The sequence below is a fragment of the Palaemon carinicauda genome, chromosome 6 (assembly GCF_036898095.1).
Source record: "Palaemon carinicauda isolate YSFRI2023 chromosome 6, ASM3689809v2, whole genome shotgun sequence".
NCBI lineage: Eukaryota > Metazoa > Arthropoda > Malacostraca > Decapoda > Palaemonidae > Palaemon > Palaemon carinicauda.
This window is the reverse complement of record NC_090730.1, coordinates 87,479,635-87,495,702: the sequence shown is the minus strand read 5'-3', so window position 1 is coordinate 87,495,702 and position 16,068 is coordinate 87,479,635. Positions and strand designations below refer to the sequence as shown.

The window sequence follows — 16,068 nt, the reverse complement described above, 5'->3', positions numbered from 1 at the left end:
CCCTTTTCTTTGACACACTCTGCTGCTAGTGTACACACTTGAACCAGCTTCATTTTGATACATTATGGAAAAACATTTGCATGGTGCAATTAAGATACTTGCAGATATCTAAACAGAAATTCCTCCAATATCATGGATGTTTGGTTCTTGCCTCCCCCACCCCCAAATACAATACTCTAAGGTATATTTTTTTCATATTCTTCAGATTTTTATTATCTTTATAAACCCTTTCTACATTCACAGATTTTTTAAACTAAAACTTAATATTCCTGTAGACATCCTTCCATGTAAAAAAAAAATTATTGAAGCAATCACCAGGGCAGATACATATTAAAACTTGATTGATGATGATTAGCTGGTCAGTAATGAAAATGTGGATGAGAACAATGATGAGGTATATGTACAGCAGAGACAAAAATTGTATTACTGGTCTTCTGAAAACACCACTTCAGCAGGTTCTTTATCAGGTGGTGCAATCTCTTTGTTGTCGTCATCCAGTGTAGTAACTTCTGTTTCTGCTGCTGGTGAGGAATATGGTGATTGGCAGTTGCTCATACTGCCTTTTCTTATGTTCTGCATAAGGATTTTTTTTTATAGATTTCCATGACAACATTAATTGCATTTCTGAACGGTGACCCACAGATCATCTACGGGTCCCAATCAATGGCCATTCACAGTCATTTTTTTTTAGAATTGAGAGGGATTCTCGTAATAGGGCAACTTCCTCTCCTTCCCATGGATCCTTATCTGATGTCAATGCTTTTGTTATCCATGCCTTTTGGTTGTACCTCTAATACTCTGGCAGCAGGATCAAAGTTCTGTTTTTGAGGGCCTTGGGTTTTTGAACTTCTAAACAAGGACTAGCTTTATCATAAAACCCACAATCTCTCCACACATTATAAATATGAAATCTTTGTTGGCCTTGAATCCAGGGGCACTTGCCTCCTCCTTCATGATAGAAGTCTGCATTGGCATCCATTTACAAAGAGACCAGTCTCATCCATATTGAAAACTTGCTCATGCCAATATTCACCTTCCTTGACGATGTACAGTACTTGAACATTTGGTTAACATACTCCTAAATTGCAGGTTTGTCAGCAAAGGTAGCTTCTACAAGCAAGGACACACTTAAAAGTTGAACCTCCCTCGCAATATATCAAACCAGTCCTTGGCAGGGTATTTGGTCGGTTTGGTAGATGTCATAGACGTTCTTGGTTATGGGTCGTCATCACCGCTATCTGCAAACTTGCCCTCGGGCAGCCTGGGGTTCTTGCATACAATATGTGTTGATATTCAGTGCACTGTTATTCTTCCTACGATCCCTTATCAAAAGGGCTAACGCAGACTTCGTCCTTATGGTATCCTTATTGCGGAAAGTTACTAAACTTTTTGCTGTCTTGTTAAAAATGACATTTGCTGTCATAACTATTCTTTCATCTTCTTGATACACTACCCATGAAATAGACACAGGAGATTTTTACACCATTTTGTTTCATATTACCTCAAAATCCTCCCTTGCACAGAACCTAACTCTTTCCCTCTCCCAGCTGCACTAGAAGAAAAATCATCCCTCAAGCATGTCTTTATCACACTCCATGAACAGGGTCTGGCCTCCACAACTATTTTCTCATGTAAATCAGCCCTAACCAGAACTATCACTTATGCTTTCGTTATAGAACTCAACAGCGAACTGTTCAATATGATCTCTAAGGCTTGTGCTAAACTAAAACCAAATGCTCCCCACAAAAACATCTCACGGTCTTTGGATAAAGTCTTGTACTTAGCCCCCTCAATAAATAACTATTCCGCTTGTTTGAGGGATCTTACTCAAAAATCGATCTATGGCTTCTGGTGCTAGAGTCAACGAGATTGTGGCACTATCAAGGATGATGGCCACATTGAATTCTCAGAGTCGGGAGAAGTTAATTTACACCCAGATCCTGCATCCCTGGCTAAAAATGACCTCTCCACGAAATGTTGGGGGCCTTGGAAGATTGTTCCTCTAAAGGAAGATCCTTTTCTTTGCCATGTAAAATGCCTTAAAGTTTACCTTTCAAAAAGTGTAGCGTTTAAAGGCAAACAACTTCTTAAAGGGGAAACAACAGGATCTAATCTCTCTTTGAAACAACTGAGGCCCAAAACTCACCTAATTCATCAGAAGGGCTGACCCGGATAGTATGCCATCGGGTCATGATCCTAGGAAAGTTGCAGCTTCCTTAAACAATCGGAGGAGATCAAAAACTTTTTTTATGGCCCCTGGTAGAGTGATTAAACTAGCTTCTCAGTGTTGTGCATGGATTCTAATGGACTGCATAATGCGGAATTATTACAGTGTACATAGTGGTGCTATGTAAATTCCACCCACGAACATTCCTCCCACCAAATTCCACCCACGAAAATTTCCCCCACGTCAAGTTCCACCCAAGGAAATTCCACCCACAAAGAATTTCTACTTCTTGTCTTTCATGTATGTTTAATCATAAAAGTGAATGAATGAATGAATGATTTAAAGTTTTCAGGCATCCTGACATCTAAGGTCATTGATGCCGGTAACATTTAATTTATGTATACAAAAATAAAAAATTAAATAAAATAAAAAATTAAAGAGTATTCAATTAAAATCATAAAAATTTAATGTCATAAAGTTAAATATTTTTCAGAAGACCTGCTTCTGAAAGAAATCTAAAAATGCCACTTGCATGGTAGGACACATCATTTCCAAGAATCTTGGCAAGGATGAACCTGCCACCCTCACCTCGAGCCTCAAACAAATATCTATTCCGCAAGTTGTTATAATTGGGGCATTCGGTCAACAAATGCCTTACTGTTAGAGGTAATAAACAGTTGTCACAATACGGTTGGTGTTGGCCCTTCATCAGAAACTCATGTGTCAACCGAGTGTGACCAATACGGAGATGACAAAGAGACGTCTCCCATTTTCGGGGCATCATATTATACCTCCAAGGAGATATGTCATTTGTTACTTCCCTCATTTTATTGCCATCTTGACTATCCCATTGCTGTTGCCATTTATTGCAAACCAATTTCTTGATGTCAGGTAAGAAATCATTACAGGGAATGGGATACCTTCTTGGCAGCAACTCGGATGCAGCCTCCTTAGCCAGTGAATCTGCCTTCTCATTCCCGGACACACCTACATGTGCTGGAACCCAACAAAATTGAACTGTTATACCTCTCCGTCCAATAAGGAAAAGCCATTCTAAAATCTTTAAAACTAGAGGGTTATTGGAATTAAAAACTTCCATAGCTTGAAGGACACTCCTTGCATCACTAAAAATTTTAAAATTACCCTCCTTCTCCAACGCTATTTTCTCAATAGCGGTTAATATGCCATACAGTTCGGCAGTAAATATGGAAGCGGTCAGAGGAAGTCCACCTCTACAATTAAAACCATTACTATGTACTCCAAATCCAACGCCAGCATCAGATTTCGAGCCATCAGTATAGATAAAAGTTGATCCTCTATGTTCTTTAACATGTTCATTAAAAAGAGACCTGGCTTCTAGGTCTGACATATTCTTCTTATCTCCAATAAAATATTTACAAAAAGATATCTCTGGTAACTTCCATGGAGGCGTTGATGATACCTTGAATGGAAGTACCTTATTTCTAATTATATCCAGACTATTTAATAATCGTTTCACCCGAAAGCCATAAGGTTGAGGAGATTTTGGGTGCAACTCAAAGTATGATGCGTGTCTTACAAGGCTTGCAGTCTGAAAGGCTAGAGAGTTAGGGAGTCTTTGCAATCTAAACCAATACCGAAGAATGGAAGACATTCGGTAAAGGTCTAGAGGTAACTCTCCAGCATCAACAAGGAGACTTGGGATAGGCGAGGTTTTAAAAGCTCCAGTAGACAATCTAATACCTGCATGATGTATCGAGTCTAATATTTTTAACCGGCTTGGGGTGGCTGAAGAATATACCTCACAACCATAACTAATTTTGGAAAAAATCAAGGCCTTGTATAATTTTAAAATAGTATTGCGGTCTGCCCCCCATGATGTATGGGACAATACTTTCAAGATATTCAGAGCTTCAACACATTTAGCTTTTAGCGCTTTTAGGTGAGAAACCCATGTAAGTCTACAGTCAAATATCAAACCTAAAAATTTGGTTTCCGATACACATGGTATCCGTTGACCTTTAATGTATATATCCGGGTCTGGATGTACTCCCCGGATACGACAAAAATGGACAATGGTAGTTTTACTTGTCGAGAACTTAAATCCATTCATGTCAGCCCACTGGATAATTTTATCAATAGAGAGTTGGATTTTTCTCTCAACCATTGCCATTCTAGTGCCAGCAAATGATATTGAGAGATCATCCACAAATAATGTTGAGAGAACATCCTGGGGAATGGCTGAGGATATCCCATTAATTGCTAGTGCAAAAAGGGTTACACTCAGCACACTACCCTGAGGAACTCCCTCTTCCTGGCACTTACTCTCTGATAGAGTTTCCCCCACTCTCACTTGAAAAACTCTATGTGAAAGAAATGCCTGAATAAATAGTGGCAGCTCTCCTCTCAATCCCAATTCATGAATGGTTTTAAGAATACCCTATCTCCATGTGGTATCATATGCCTTTTCAAGGTCAAAATATACTGTAACATGGTGCTTTTTGTTAGCAAAGGCTTCACAAATAGAAGACTCAAGTTGTATCAACACATCAGTCGTTGAGTGCATTTTTCGGAATCCACATTGAATCGGTGATAAAATACCTTTCTTTTCAAGGTACCATATCAGCCTTGCATTGACCATCTTCTCCATGATTTTACATAAACAAGATGTCAATGCAATAGGACGATAGTTTGCTGCTAAAAACTTGTCTTTACCGGGTTTTAAAAAGGCTAAAATAATGGCTAGTTCCCAAACACTTGGGTAACTATGATCATGCCATATTCTATTAATAATGCTTAAAATAAATAGCTTTGTATTAAAATGTACATGTTTAATCATTGCATATGGAATTCCATCGGGCCCAGGGGCTGTATCGTTGCAATGAGCAAGTGCGGAATCAAATTCTCTTTCAGTGAAAGGAGAATTATACGACTCTTCCCTTCTTGTTGCAAAATTTAAAATTTTCTTTTCTTCAGTGCTCCTATACTGGTGACCAGGGGCTCCTTCACACTTGCTGGATACATTTGAAAAATGATTAGCCAGGGCATTGCTAACTTCATTTGCTTCAGTTACATACTGGCCATTCACCTTCAACACTGGTGGAGGGTTGGGGGTGAATTTGCCAGCTATCTTTTTTACTTTCCTCCACACAGAAGATGGTGGTGTTCTACTGTTAATGGAGGAAACAAAAGACATCCATGACTGGCGCCTTGCTTCTTTCATGGCACGACGGAACTGTGCTCTACATTTCTTGTACATAGTTAAATTCTCATCAGTTCTGCGTCTACGCAATCGTGTTAGAGATCTTCTTGTGGCTCTGTGGAGTGCAGTTAGTTCTGAAGACCACCACGGGACTGGTCGTCGTTTGAATAACCCTGTTGTTTTGGGAATTGAATTGACTCCTGCTGTATGAAGAGTTCCATTCAGTAGGTCTATGGCATTATCAACACTTTCAAACTGTTCTGCTCTCCCTTCGATTTCACTTAGCTCGGAAAATTTAACCCAGTCTGCCTTGTCTAGATTCCAACGTGGCGATCTTTGCAAAGGCGGACCCTTGTTGGTGTTTATAATGATTGGTGCATGATCACTAGTATGCCAATCATCTAATGTCCTCCAATCAAAATCAAGAAGGCAGTTAGAGCTTGCAATTGAAAGGTCAATGCATGACAAAGTACCTGTCTGAAGATGGAAGTGTGTGGGCTCTCCTGTATTAAGGAGTCCCACATCCTCATTCTCCACAATTGATGAGATAATATTGCCCTCGTGTTTGCTAAAATATCACCCCATAAAGGATGTCTACCATTCATATCTCCCAGTAAGAGAAAAGGTTGAGGGAGTTGTTGAATGACCTCTGCTAAATCATCATATAAAATATTATCATTTGGAGGTAAGTACAGAGAGCATATTGTATATTTTCTCCCTATATCAATTTGTACAACAACTGCCTGCAGGGTTGTACGTATAGACATGGGTATTTGGGGAACATCTCGACGAATGTACATGAGACTTCCGCCATGGCTCCCTGCTTGTTGATTATATGGTGTTCTATAGCTAACATACTATCGAGGACTAGGAGTGTTAGAATCAAGCATACTTTCCTGTAGACATACAATTATGGGGAAGTGCTCATGAATTAGGAGCTTAAGTTCTTCATATTTCGCCCTCAAACCCTGACAGTTCCATTGCAAAATGGAGGAGAAAACTATGGATTATTTCTGGAAGACATCTTGGATGAGGTCTTCCCATTAGCAGTTTTTAATTTAACATTATTACCAGTAGGTTTCTTCAGAGGTGGTCTTGTTATGTTGGGTTTAACGTTGGTGTTTTTCTTTATATTCTTTTCATCTATTTGTTTTTCTTTGTATTCTTTTCATCTATTTGTTGAGGTGGATGGTGGACCTCAACTTGAATTTCTGATTTATTCAGTCCATCTTCTGGTTCATTATAAACATCAACAGACAAAACATCAAATTTATTTGATGTCATAACCTTAACGTTTCTAATGGAGGGTGGAGAGAGAGATGGAGGTCTCTCTCTTTTGCGATTAATAGATGGTGGGATTTGAGGTTTTTGCACCTTTCCCACAATAGGTGCATCAGGTAAGTTAGTCTTAAGTGGAACCTCCATCAGATCAGGCAAGGACATGGCCTGAGAGAGGTTTGTATTACTTTTTGTAATGGCGGCTGAAGGCTGCACAGCAATGGGCAATGACCTAGTGTTAATACACCATGGTAAAGCCTCAGGAGGTGATATGGTTACCTCGTTATTTGACATTTTGTCAGATAGTATACTTTTTTTGAGCTATTGGCAGTGCTAGGTTGGTTTGATTTTAATGCCTTAGCATATGTATTTGATTTATTTAATAGTCTTTTGGCATGGGTCACACTTATGTGTTTTAAGTTTGATTTGTTGAGGGCAGCTTCCTCCAACTTATATAGCTCGCAGATCTTGTCTGTGGATTTGTGATTCGAGCTGCAATTTAAACACCTGGCTCCAAGTGCACACTCTCCATGGTAAGATTTGGAGCAAATACCACACATCTTCTCATTTTTGCAAACTTTTGACGGGTGCCCAAATTTAAAACAATTAAAGCATTGCAATGGCTTTTGCTTGAAGAGTCTTACTTTAATCCTTTCGTTCTCGATAATAATATGAAAAGGTACATCAGCATCCTGGAACGTAAGGATTATCATTGATGTACCTGGGACTTTATGAACTTTCCAAACATTTAATGGACACATGGCCAGTATCTCCTCCTCTGTAAAATCATATAGATCTCTGTTAAAAACTACGCCCCTTCCGTAGCTAAAATTTAGGTGGGGTTTGACATCTAACTTAATGTCATCATTACTTATTTTCATATTGGACAATATTACCGACTGTGTACTGGATTTGGCATGGATAAGGAAACTATTTTTTCCGAAACGAGATATATCGCCTGGTGCAATAGTTCCTACTTTTTTCTGAATCAATTTGCATATTTTAAAATAATTCCCTGTAACCCCCTTTGATTCAGCTATAAGCCACATCGGTGGTTTTGGATTTCTCTGGGAGGGCATGACTAAATCTGCGTCGTTTTCCAACCAATCGGCAGGCCTGTACACATCTAAATCTTTTGGTACCTTATCGCAGAGAGCAGCCGCGACATTCAAGTTATTAAATTTAATATTATTCAAATTACTTATTGCACTAAATGCTTCGTCATAACTACTATAAGATATCCATGAATCCCAAGTTTCAGCTTCAAGTTTCATCCTTATTTCTTTTATGCATCCATAGCATTCAAATGCTTTACATAGATCATCATAATTTGTTTCTATTGAAATTTGTGTAACATGGAGGATTCGAAGTTTCCTCTTGTTACCCAAATTACTCGATTTAGAAATATCAGTAGAATGGTCCTTTCCCGTTCCGAGGTCATCAACAGAGCTATCCCTTCTCATTAGCAGAGGTCGTCAACAGTGCCGGGGGAGAGTCAGCGTATCCAGGGGATGGGGGTTCGTTCCTTAAAGAATCCATTATACTAAAGAGAGAGAAAAGAGTTAGTTTGATGTACCTGCTCGAGAATGTTAGGCCATCACACGTCGGAAAGGAAATTTGCACTCTCCACTATCGGCACAATTAGAGTATACTTCCCAGATGGTCCACTCCATACCCTACCCGAAGGATAGCATCAAAACAGATATAGGGGCACAGGTGTAAGCTGAACCCGCCTGTAAGGACTGAGACCAAGAAATTATGGAATCATCCTCCCCATATCTATAATGACGGGCTTCCGGCCAAAAGCCGAGAGTCCTACCCCAAGCATTGGATCCCCCTGGATTCCGAAGACCCAACACTTGAGAATAGTTCCGCCAAAAAGGTCCAAACCATCTTCGGGATGGCTGAAATCATCCAATACTCCAACATATAGCTTTAAATGCAAACACCTCCCAACCGTGATACTTCCTCCCACTCATCAAAGCAGGCAGCAATAAAGGATGTATGAACATCCCCGCCGGGGCTACAATGGATGTAAAAACATCCAAGCCATAGAAAAAAAAAAAAAAAAAAATATATATATGTACATAATATATATACACACATAATGAGGGAAATTTTTCTCATAGAGTTTGGAAAGCAAGACTAAAGAAAGTTTGTAAAATTAGGATAAGGTCGAAGTAATATTGAGAAAAAGAAAAAGGTAAAAGAGAGAAATTTAGATTCGAACTAGGGGAGCAATTTCCCCAAGTTCGAGAGCCCTCTTGCCCGTCACCAAGTTTCAGCACGGGAATGAAATGCCGTGCTGAAGCTCAATGACATCATCAAGGCATTCTCTCATTAAGAGGGTCATAAAAGTGAGGTTGAAATTACTATAATACATGTGGGAAAGGAAATACAGACAATTTTTAAAACATCAAATAATATTTATTGATTGTATCCATTGAAAGTGAGGTTGAAATTACTATTATTCATATGGGAAAGGAAACACAAACAATTTTTAAAACATAAAATAATAGTTATTGATTGTATCCATTGAAAGTGAGGTTGAAATTACTGTTACACATATGGTAAAGGAAACAGACAATTTTTAATACATAAAATAATATTTATTGATTGTATCCATTTCGTATTGCAACCTATGCAAAATTAAAATTCAAACAAAAGAAATTAAATTTATTTAACCATGCAAATTATGTGCTATACCTTTTAGAAATTCTAATATGCATGATGACTCATAATTTTCTACAAGATTTATAAGTCTCTCATTTATAGACTTATATTTCTTTCTTTTCTGAGCCTCGTCTCCTCGTCTTAAATGAAAAATTTTAGTTTGGGTTAGAGCTTTCTCTTTTAGGAGTGATGAGCAAAGTGTCCATAAATTTGGATGGATACTTGTTAACGACATTCTTAAAGCACTATTAAAACCTTCCACATGATTGTTTGTCCTCGGTAGGTTATTTAGAGTACGCTCATGTACATTCCACATTTTGGTAGGGAAAAGAGGTTCAACTCTCTGTCTCCGTTCACCTCTTCTACGTTGGACACCAATATAGGTCTGCTCAAAATAAGTAATAAATTCTGTTGGTAGATCTTCATCATCAGAGAGAAGTTCAAATCCATCAACATCATTGTAGATGGGTAAAAAAGCTAAAGCATTGAAGCATTTTACTTTCAAAGTAAACGAAGGGTCAGTATTATAGTGAACTTTTTTACCTACAGTGAACCCTCGTTTATCGCGGTAGATAGGTTCCAGACGCGGCCGCGATAGGTGAAATTCCGCGAAGTAGTGACATCATATTTACCTATTTATTTAACATGTATATTCGGACTTTTAAAACCTTCCCTTGTACGTAGTACTGTTAACAAACCACCCTTTAATGTACAGAACACTTAATGCATGTACTACAGCACCCTAAACTAAAACAGGCACAAATATTAAAGGCGATTTTATATCATGCGTTTCCTAAACACCTAAAAAGCACGATAAAAAATGGCAACCAATGTTTTGTTTACGTTCATCTCTGATCATAATGAAGAAACAAACTCATTTAGTGTACACATATATGTATAGGTTAGTTTTTGCATCGATTATATTGATTATACAGTATGTTGATTTTTTTATTACCAATGTTTTACTTTATTTTTCTTAGGACTTCCAAATGAAATGTTTTTCTTTATGACGCCGCCTGAAACGACGGCGTCATAAAGTACTGTACGCTCAGTAAACAACCATGCTCAGAACAAACAAGGCATTTAACGCGCATGATGATAGTGATAAATAATGATACAGTACAGTATTTACAGTAAAAGCATTTACAAAATATGTTACCTTACAAATATAATTTACCGTATCTATATAAAATCATACAGTACTGTACAGTACATATTGTACGTAGCAAAGCAGGAAAACAATTTACGAGAGAGAGAGAGAGAGAGAGAGAGAGAGAGAGAGAGAGAGAGAGAGAGAGAGAGATTGTTTTACGTACGTACTGTAAATGTAAATTTTAAACAAAAAAAATCAATTTACGAGAGAGAGAGAGAGAGAGAGAGAGAGAGAGAGAGAGAGAGAGAGTGAGAGAGAGAGAGTGAGAGAGAGAGAGAGAGATTGTTTTACGTACGTAAATGTAAATCTTAAACAAAAAAAATATGATAGGTTACAACATGTAGACTTTTAAAACCTTCCCTTTAACTTAATGCATACAGTACGTACAGTACTAAACTATAAAACAGGCACAAATACAAGTTTTAGAATGTGAGAATATTAAAGTAAAAAATAAAGATTGTTACTGTACTCACCACGAAAGAAGTTCAAGAAAAACTTGAATGATGATGGCGATGAATTTGCTGCACAGTAGAAATGATGATGATGAAGCTGATGATGTGTTCTACTGTGCAGCCAGGTAGTATTTTACGTCTCTTCAGACGGAGGTGTCTTTTCCTGGGACACCTCTTAAACTTCTTCCTGGGAAACTTCTTCAATTTCTTCCGAAGGCGTACTAGCAGGAGGAACTGGCTCTTTTTTGCGAGGCTGGAAGAACATTGTGATCGGAAGTTGTTGCCGCTGCTTCTTTTTTCGATCTAAGAGCATCTTGTAGGGAGTCATTATTTCATCAACCTTGTTGCAGAATTGCATCGACTGAACCATATCCTCGTCCCACTCTTGCAACATTTCTTTCAACTCCTTCGCATGGTTGCAGGCCTTGGCAAGCCGTTCTAATGTTAAGCCCGTTTCTTCGACATTTTTTTGGGTCTCTTCCTGGGTTTCACTCTCTTCTTCGCTTGCCGATTTCGTCAGGTCTTCGAGGTCTGCGTCAGTTAGGGGCTGGGAATGGCAGTCCAACAACTCGTCGACGTCTTCAGTCGTCATGTCGCCAAACCCGTCACCTCCAATTATGGCAGAAAAACTGCACAGATTTGCGTATTGCAGAGTGTTGGATTTCAGCAGGTGGAAATCCCTCGTCGTCGTAAACAATCTGGGGCCACAACTTCTTCCAGCTCGCATTCACAGTTGCAGGTTTCATCTCTTGAAGTGCCTTCTGAATATTCTGCAGGCACGTGGCTATGGTGTACTGCCGCCAGTACGCCTTCAAGTTAAAATCTTCATCCTCATTATCTTGGGCAGCATCCACACACGCAACGAGGTCCGCCAAGGTGTTCTTCGTGTAGAGGGCCTTGAACGCCCTGATAACCCCCTGGTCCATCGGTTGAATTAATGACGTGGTGTTGGGTGGCAGGAACTCAACCTGAATGCCCTCATGCGACAGGTCAGTTGCGTGTCCACCAGCGTTATCCATAAGGAGAAGGATCTTGAATGGCAAGCCCTTCTCTAAGAGATATTTGCTGACTTGCGGGATAAAACACTGATGGAACCAGTTGGAGGTCAGCATCTTCGTAATCCATGCTTTTTGATTATGCATCCAGTACACGGGAAGGAGATTCTTATTTTTATTTTTCAAAGCGCGAGGATTTTTCGACTTATAAATAAGCCCCGGCTTTAGCAAAAATCCAGCAGCATTGCCACACATCACGAGGGTAACGCGATCCTTGAATGCTTTAAAGCCAGAGGCTTTGGCTTCCTCTTTGAACAGGAAAGTTCGCGACAGCATTCTCTTCCAAAACAAGCCGGTCTCATCCATATTAAACACTTGTTCCGGCTTGTATCCACCTTCGGCGATAATATTCTTGAATGTCTGGTTCGCGTAAGTTTCAGCAGCGGCAGTGTCAGCCGAAGCAGCCTCGCCATGCAGGGAAACGCTTTTCAGAGCGAAGCGTTTCTGAAACTTCGCGAACCATTCTTTGCTGGCGGAAAAACGTTTCTGAGGCTGGGAATCAGTGTATGTCCCTGGTTGAGGATCATCTGCATCATCATCTTCTTCAGCATGGTTGCCGTCGTCGTCTTGAGGTTCCTTTGCAGCAAAATTCTCATACAAGCTCAAAGCCTTTGTTCGGATGGTGTTCGTATCCAAGGCTATGTTCTTCTTCCGGCAGTCGGCAATCCACACAGCTAAAGCACCTTCCATGCGTACGATCATTTTATTACGCGTTGTAACGACTCGCTTCGCTGATCTGCTAAAGGTGATTGCAGCCGTCTTTCTAATGTTCGCCTAGTCCTTCTTGATATAGCGAACAGTAGATTCGTTGATCCCAAAATGGCGCGCAGCGGACGCGTAACTTCTACCATCTTTTAACATATCGAGAAGCGTAACCTTCTCAGCAATCGTCATCATCCTTCGGTGGCGTTTAGGCTCACTACCAGCCTTAGTAGAAGCAGAACGCTTGGGAGCCATTGTACAGTAGGATTTGACAAAAAGTTCAACTTAAAAAGGTCGCACACAGCACAGATTAAACTTCACAAACTTAAGAACGTCTACTCAGCGATACGCGGGAACAGAGAGTGGACGACCCGGGCCCGCGAGAACCTAGATGCTGGAAGCTGGAGATGATGGCAAAACACCAATCACAGGCTAGATAACAAAACTTGAGTTCTGATTCATCATCTATCAGCGCTTGAACCAATCACAACCCGTCTTACAGTACTGTATATGATGCGTAGGTTACCAACTCATACAAGATACCCCGCGTATACCGTACGTACGTATTAATAATAATAATAATAAATAATGATAATAATACAGTACAGTACTGTAATAATAATAATAATAATGATAATAATAATAACAATCATAATTTTATTAACAACAACAACAATAATAATAACAATAATAATAATAGCTTTACGTATGCTACAGTATTTTATTCTTTTGTAGGATGTGTGTGTGTGTGTGTGTGTGTCTGTCTGTCTCTCTCTCTCTCTCTCTCTCTCTCTCTCTCTCTCTCTCTCTCTCTCTCTCTCTCTCTCGTACGCTTATTCGAAATGTGATTTTTGCAACAAAGAATATTATTGGATGCAGTACTGTACTACGTACGTATACATACAAAAGATTCATGGAAAAGAAGCACATCCATTACATTTGTAGTACGTACAGTAGTAGCCATCAGCAGCCTTACACCATTCTAATATTGTATGACTTCATCTGATTTGCGTTTCATGTTCTATTTAATTTTACTACGTACTGTATACAGTACTGAATTATCGTATGATAATAATACAGTAATAATAATAATAATAATGATAATAATAATAACAATAATAATTTTATTAACAACAACAATAATAATAATAATAATAACAATAATAATACACGTAATAGCTTTACGTATGCTATTTTATTCTTTTGTAGGATGTCTCTCTCTCTCTCTCTCTCTCTCTCTCTCTCTCTCTCTCTCTCTCTCTCTCTCTCTCTCTCTCTCTCTCTCTCGTACGCTTATTCGAAATGTGATTTTTGCAACAAAGAATATTATTGGATGCAGTACTACGTACGTACTGTATACTGTACATACAAAAGAATCATGGAAAAGATGCACATCCATTACATTTGTAGTATAGTAGCCATCAGCAGCCTTACACCATTCTAATATGGTATGACTGCATCTGATTTGCGTTTCATGTTCGATTTAATTTTACTACGTACTGTATACAGTACTGTATTATCGTATGATCACATTCTCTTTTCGTGTTTTATTTCTTTCTGTGCTGAATTATATATCATATGTAATGCAATGAACAATCAGTAAGAGCAGATATTACTAATTACAGTATTAATGGAATTACAGGTAACAAAATATCGTATTTGGGGGTCTTCAGATTTCGCGGTATTTTCGAATATTCGGGAAAATCCGCGATATGTATATATATATGGGTTATGGAAAAAACCTGCGAAGTGGTGAATCCGCGATGGTCGAACCGCGAAGTAGCGAGGGTTCACTGTATTTCACAAATTTTACGCCAACAGGACTGACCTAAATGAAATAAACATCCTGACATATCAGCACTTACGAACACTGAGGTGAAAGCATTGTGAATTGATGATTCAAAATCCATGGAGCATTGGCTTGGTTGACTGTTTGGATGCAATTCAAAGATAGCTAAAAAAGTCTCCTGTAGGTAGCCTCTTGTTTATTTGGCAACAGTGCAAAAACGCGAGGGAAAGACCTTTCTTTCAAGAAGAAATAAATCGTGAATAGCTGGGTCCAGAGATTGGGAGAAGCTTTAAAAGTTCCGTCACTAAACCATATGTTATTTGTAGATATATCATCTACAGTGAACCCTCGCTACTTCACGGTTCGACCATCGCGGATTCACCACTTAGCGGATTTTTTTCATAACCCATATATATATACATATTGGTAATAACAAAATCAACATACTGTACTGAATAATCAATATAATCGATGCAAAAACTAACCTATACACAGATGTGTACAGAAAATGCGTTTGTTTCTTCATTATGATCAGAGAAACGTAAACAAAACATTGGTTGCCATTTTTTATCGTGCTTTTTGGCGTGTTTAGGAAACGCATGATATAAAATCGCCTTTAATATTTGTGCCTGTTTTAGTTTAGGGTACTGTAGTACATGCATTAAGTGTTCTGTACATTAAAGGGTAGTTTGTTAACAGTACTACGTACAAGGGAAGGTTTTAAAAGTCTGAATATACATGTTAAATAAATAGGTAAATATGGTGTCACTACTTCGCGGATTTTCACCTACCGCAGCCGGGTCTGGAACCTATCTACCGCGATAAACGAGGGTTCACTGTAATCCCGCTTCCGTTGCAAATATTAATATACGGTCCGAGTCCTCTACACCACTATCATACGCTAAGAAAAGTGATCCATCAGGAAGATATTTATAAGAATCTAGAATTTCATATCCTGTGCGAGATGTCGGAAGAGCAGAAATTCCTAAAGTAGTTCGTCTCCAGTTCTGAATATTACGAGAAAGGTTGCGTACATTTTGTAGTTGGGATTTTGCATTTTCGTCTAGCGACCGAGTGGCACTTGCTATTATATCTCTGCTCGATGATCCACTTCCACCATGAATCACATCACACATTTCACTCACAGCAACTCGTGCAACAACAGCTCCTTGCGAAGCGGGATGACTATGCTTACCCGAACTATACAGCAATGTAGGCTCATTACAATTACAAGGCGTGTGAATACGCGCCTTGCAGCCTTTATAAAATAGTTCGCATCGCCAGTATGTTTTAGTTTTTGCAGGATTATCACGGTGCTTCTCGTACACAGTTTTCCTCGTGATACAATTCTTTCTTTTTCTTTAAACTTAAGATACACCTTAAGGCCATTCTAAATATACCAAAGTAAAAAATGCTTGGGTAAATATACCAACAGGAAAAGGCTTCTGTAAATATGCCAAAAAGGAAATACACTTCTTATTATACACTTCTTTAATATAAACAAACAACTGTTTCAAGAATAGCCTGTAGGATAGTGATTGTTTAATGAAGATAGTTCTTTAAAATAAACAAACAACTGTTTCAAGAACAGCCTATAGGATAGTGATTGTTTAACGAA

The 16,068-nt window shown here is 38.8% G+C and overlaps 1 protein-coding gene across 1 annotated transcript in view; it reads right to left on the bottom strand.

The window, feature by feature from the left end:
• LOC137643133 (uncharacterized) overlaps positions 1-15,586 on the bottom strand; it is a 41,628-nt gene extending 26,042 nt beyond the window's left edge. The window contains exon 1 of the mRNA XM_068375983.1: positions 15,322-15,586. Within this exon, the coding sequence (XP_068232084.1) occupies positions 15,322-15,586 (265 nt within the window). The remainder of the gene's footprint in view (positions 1-15,321) is intronic.
• Between the last annotated feature and the right edge of the window lie 482 nt (positions 15,587-16,068).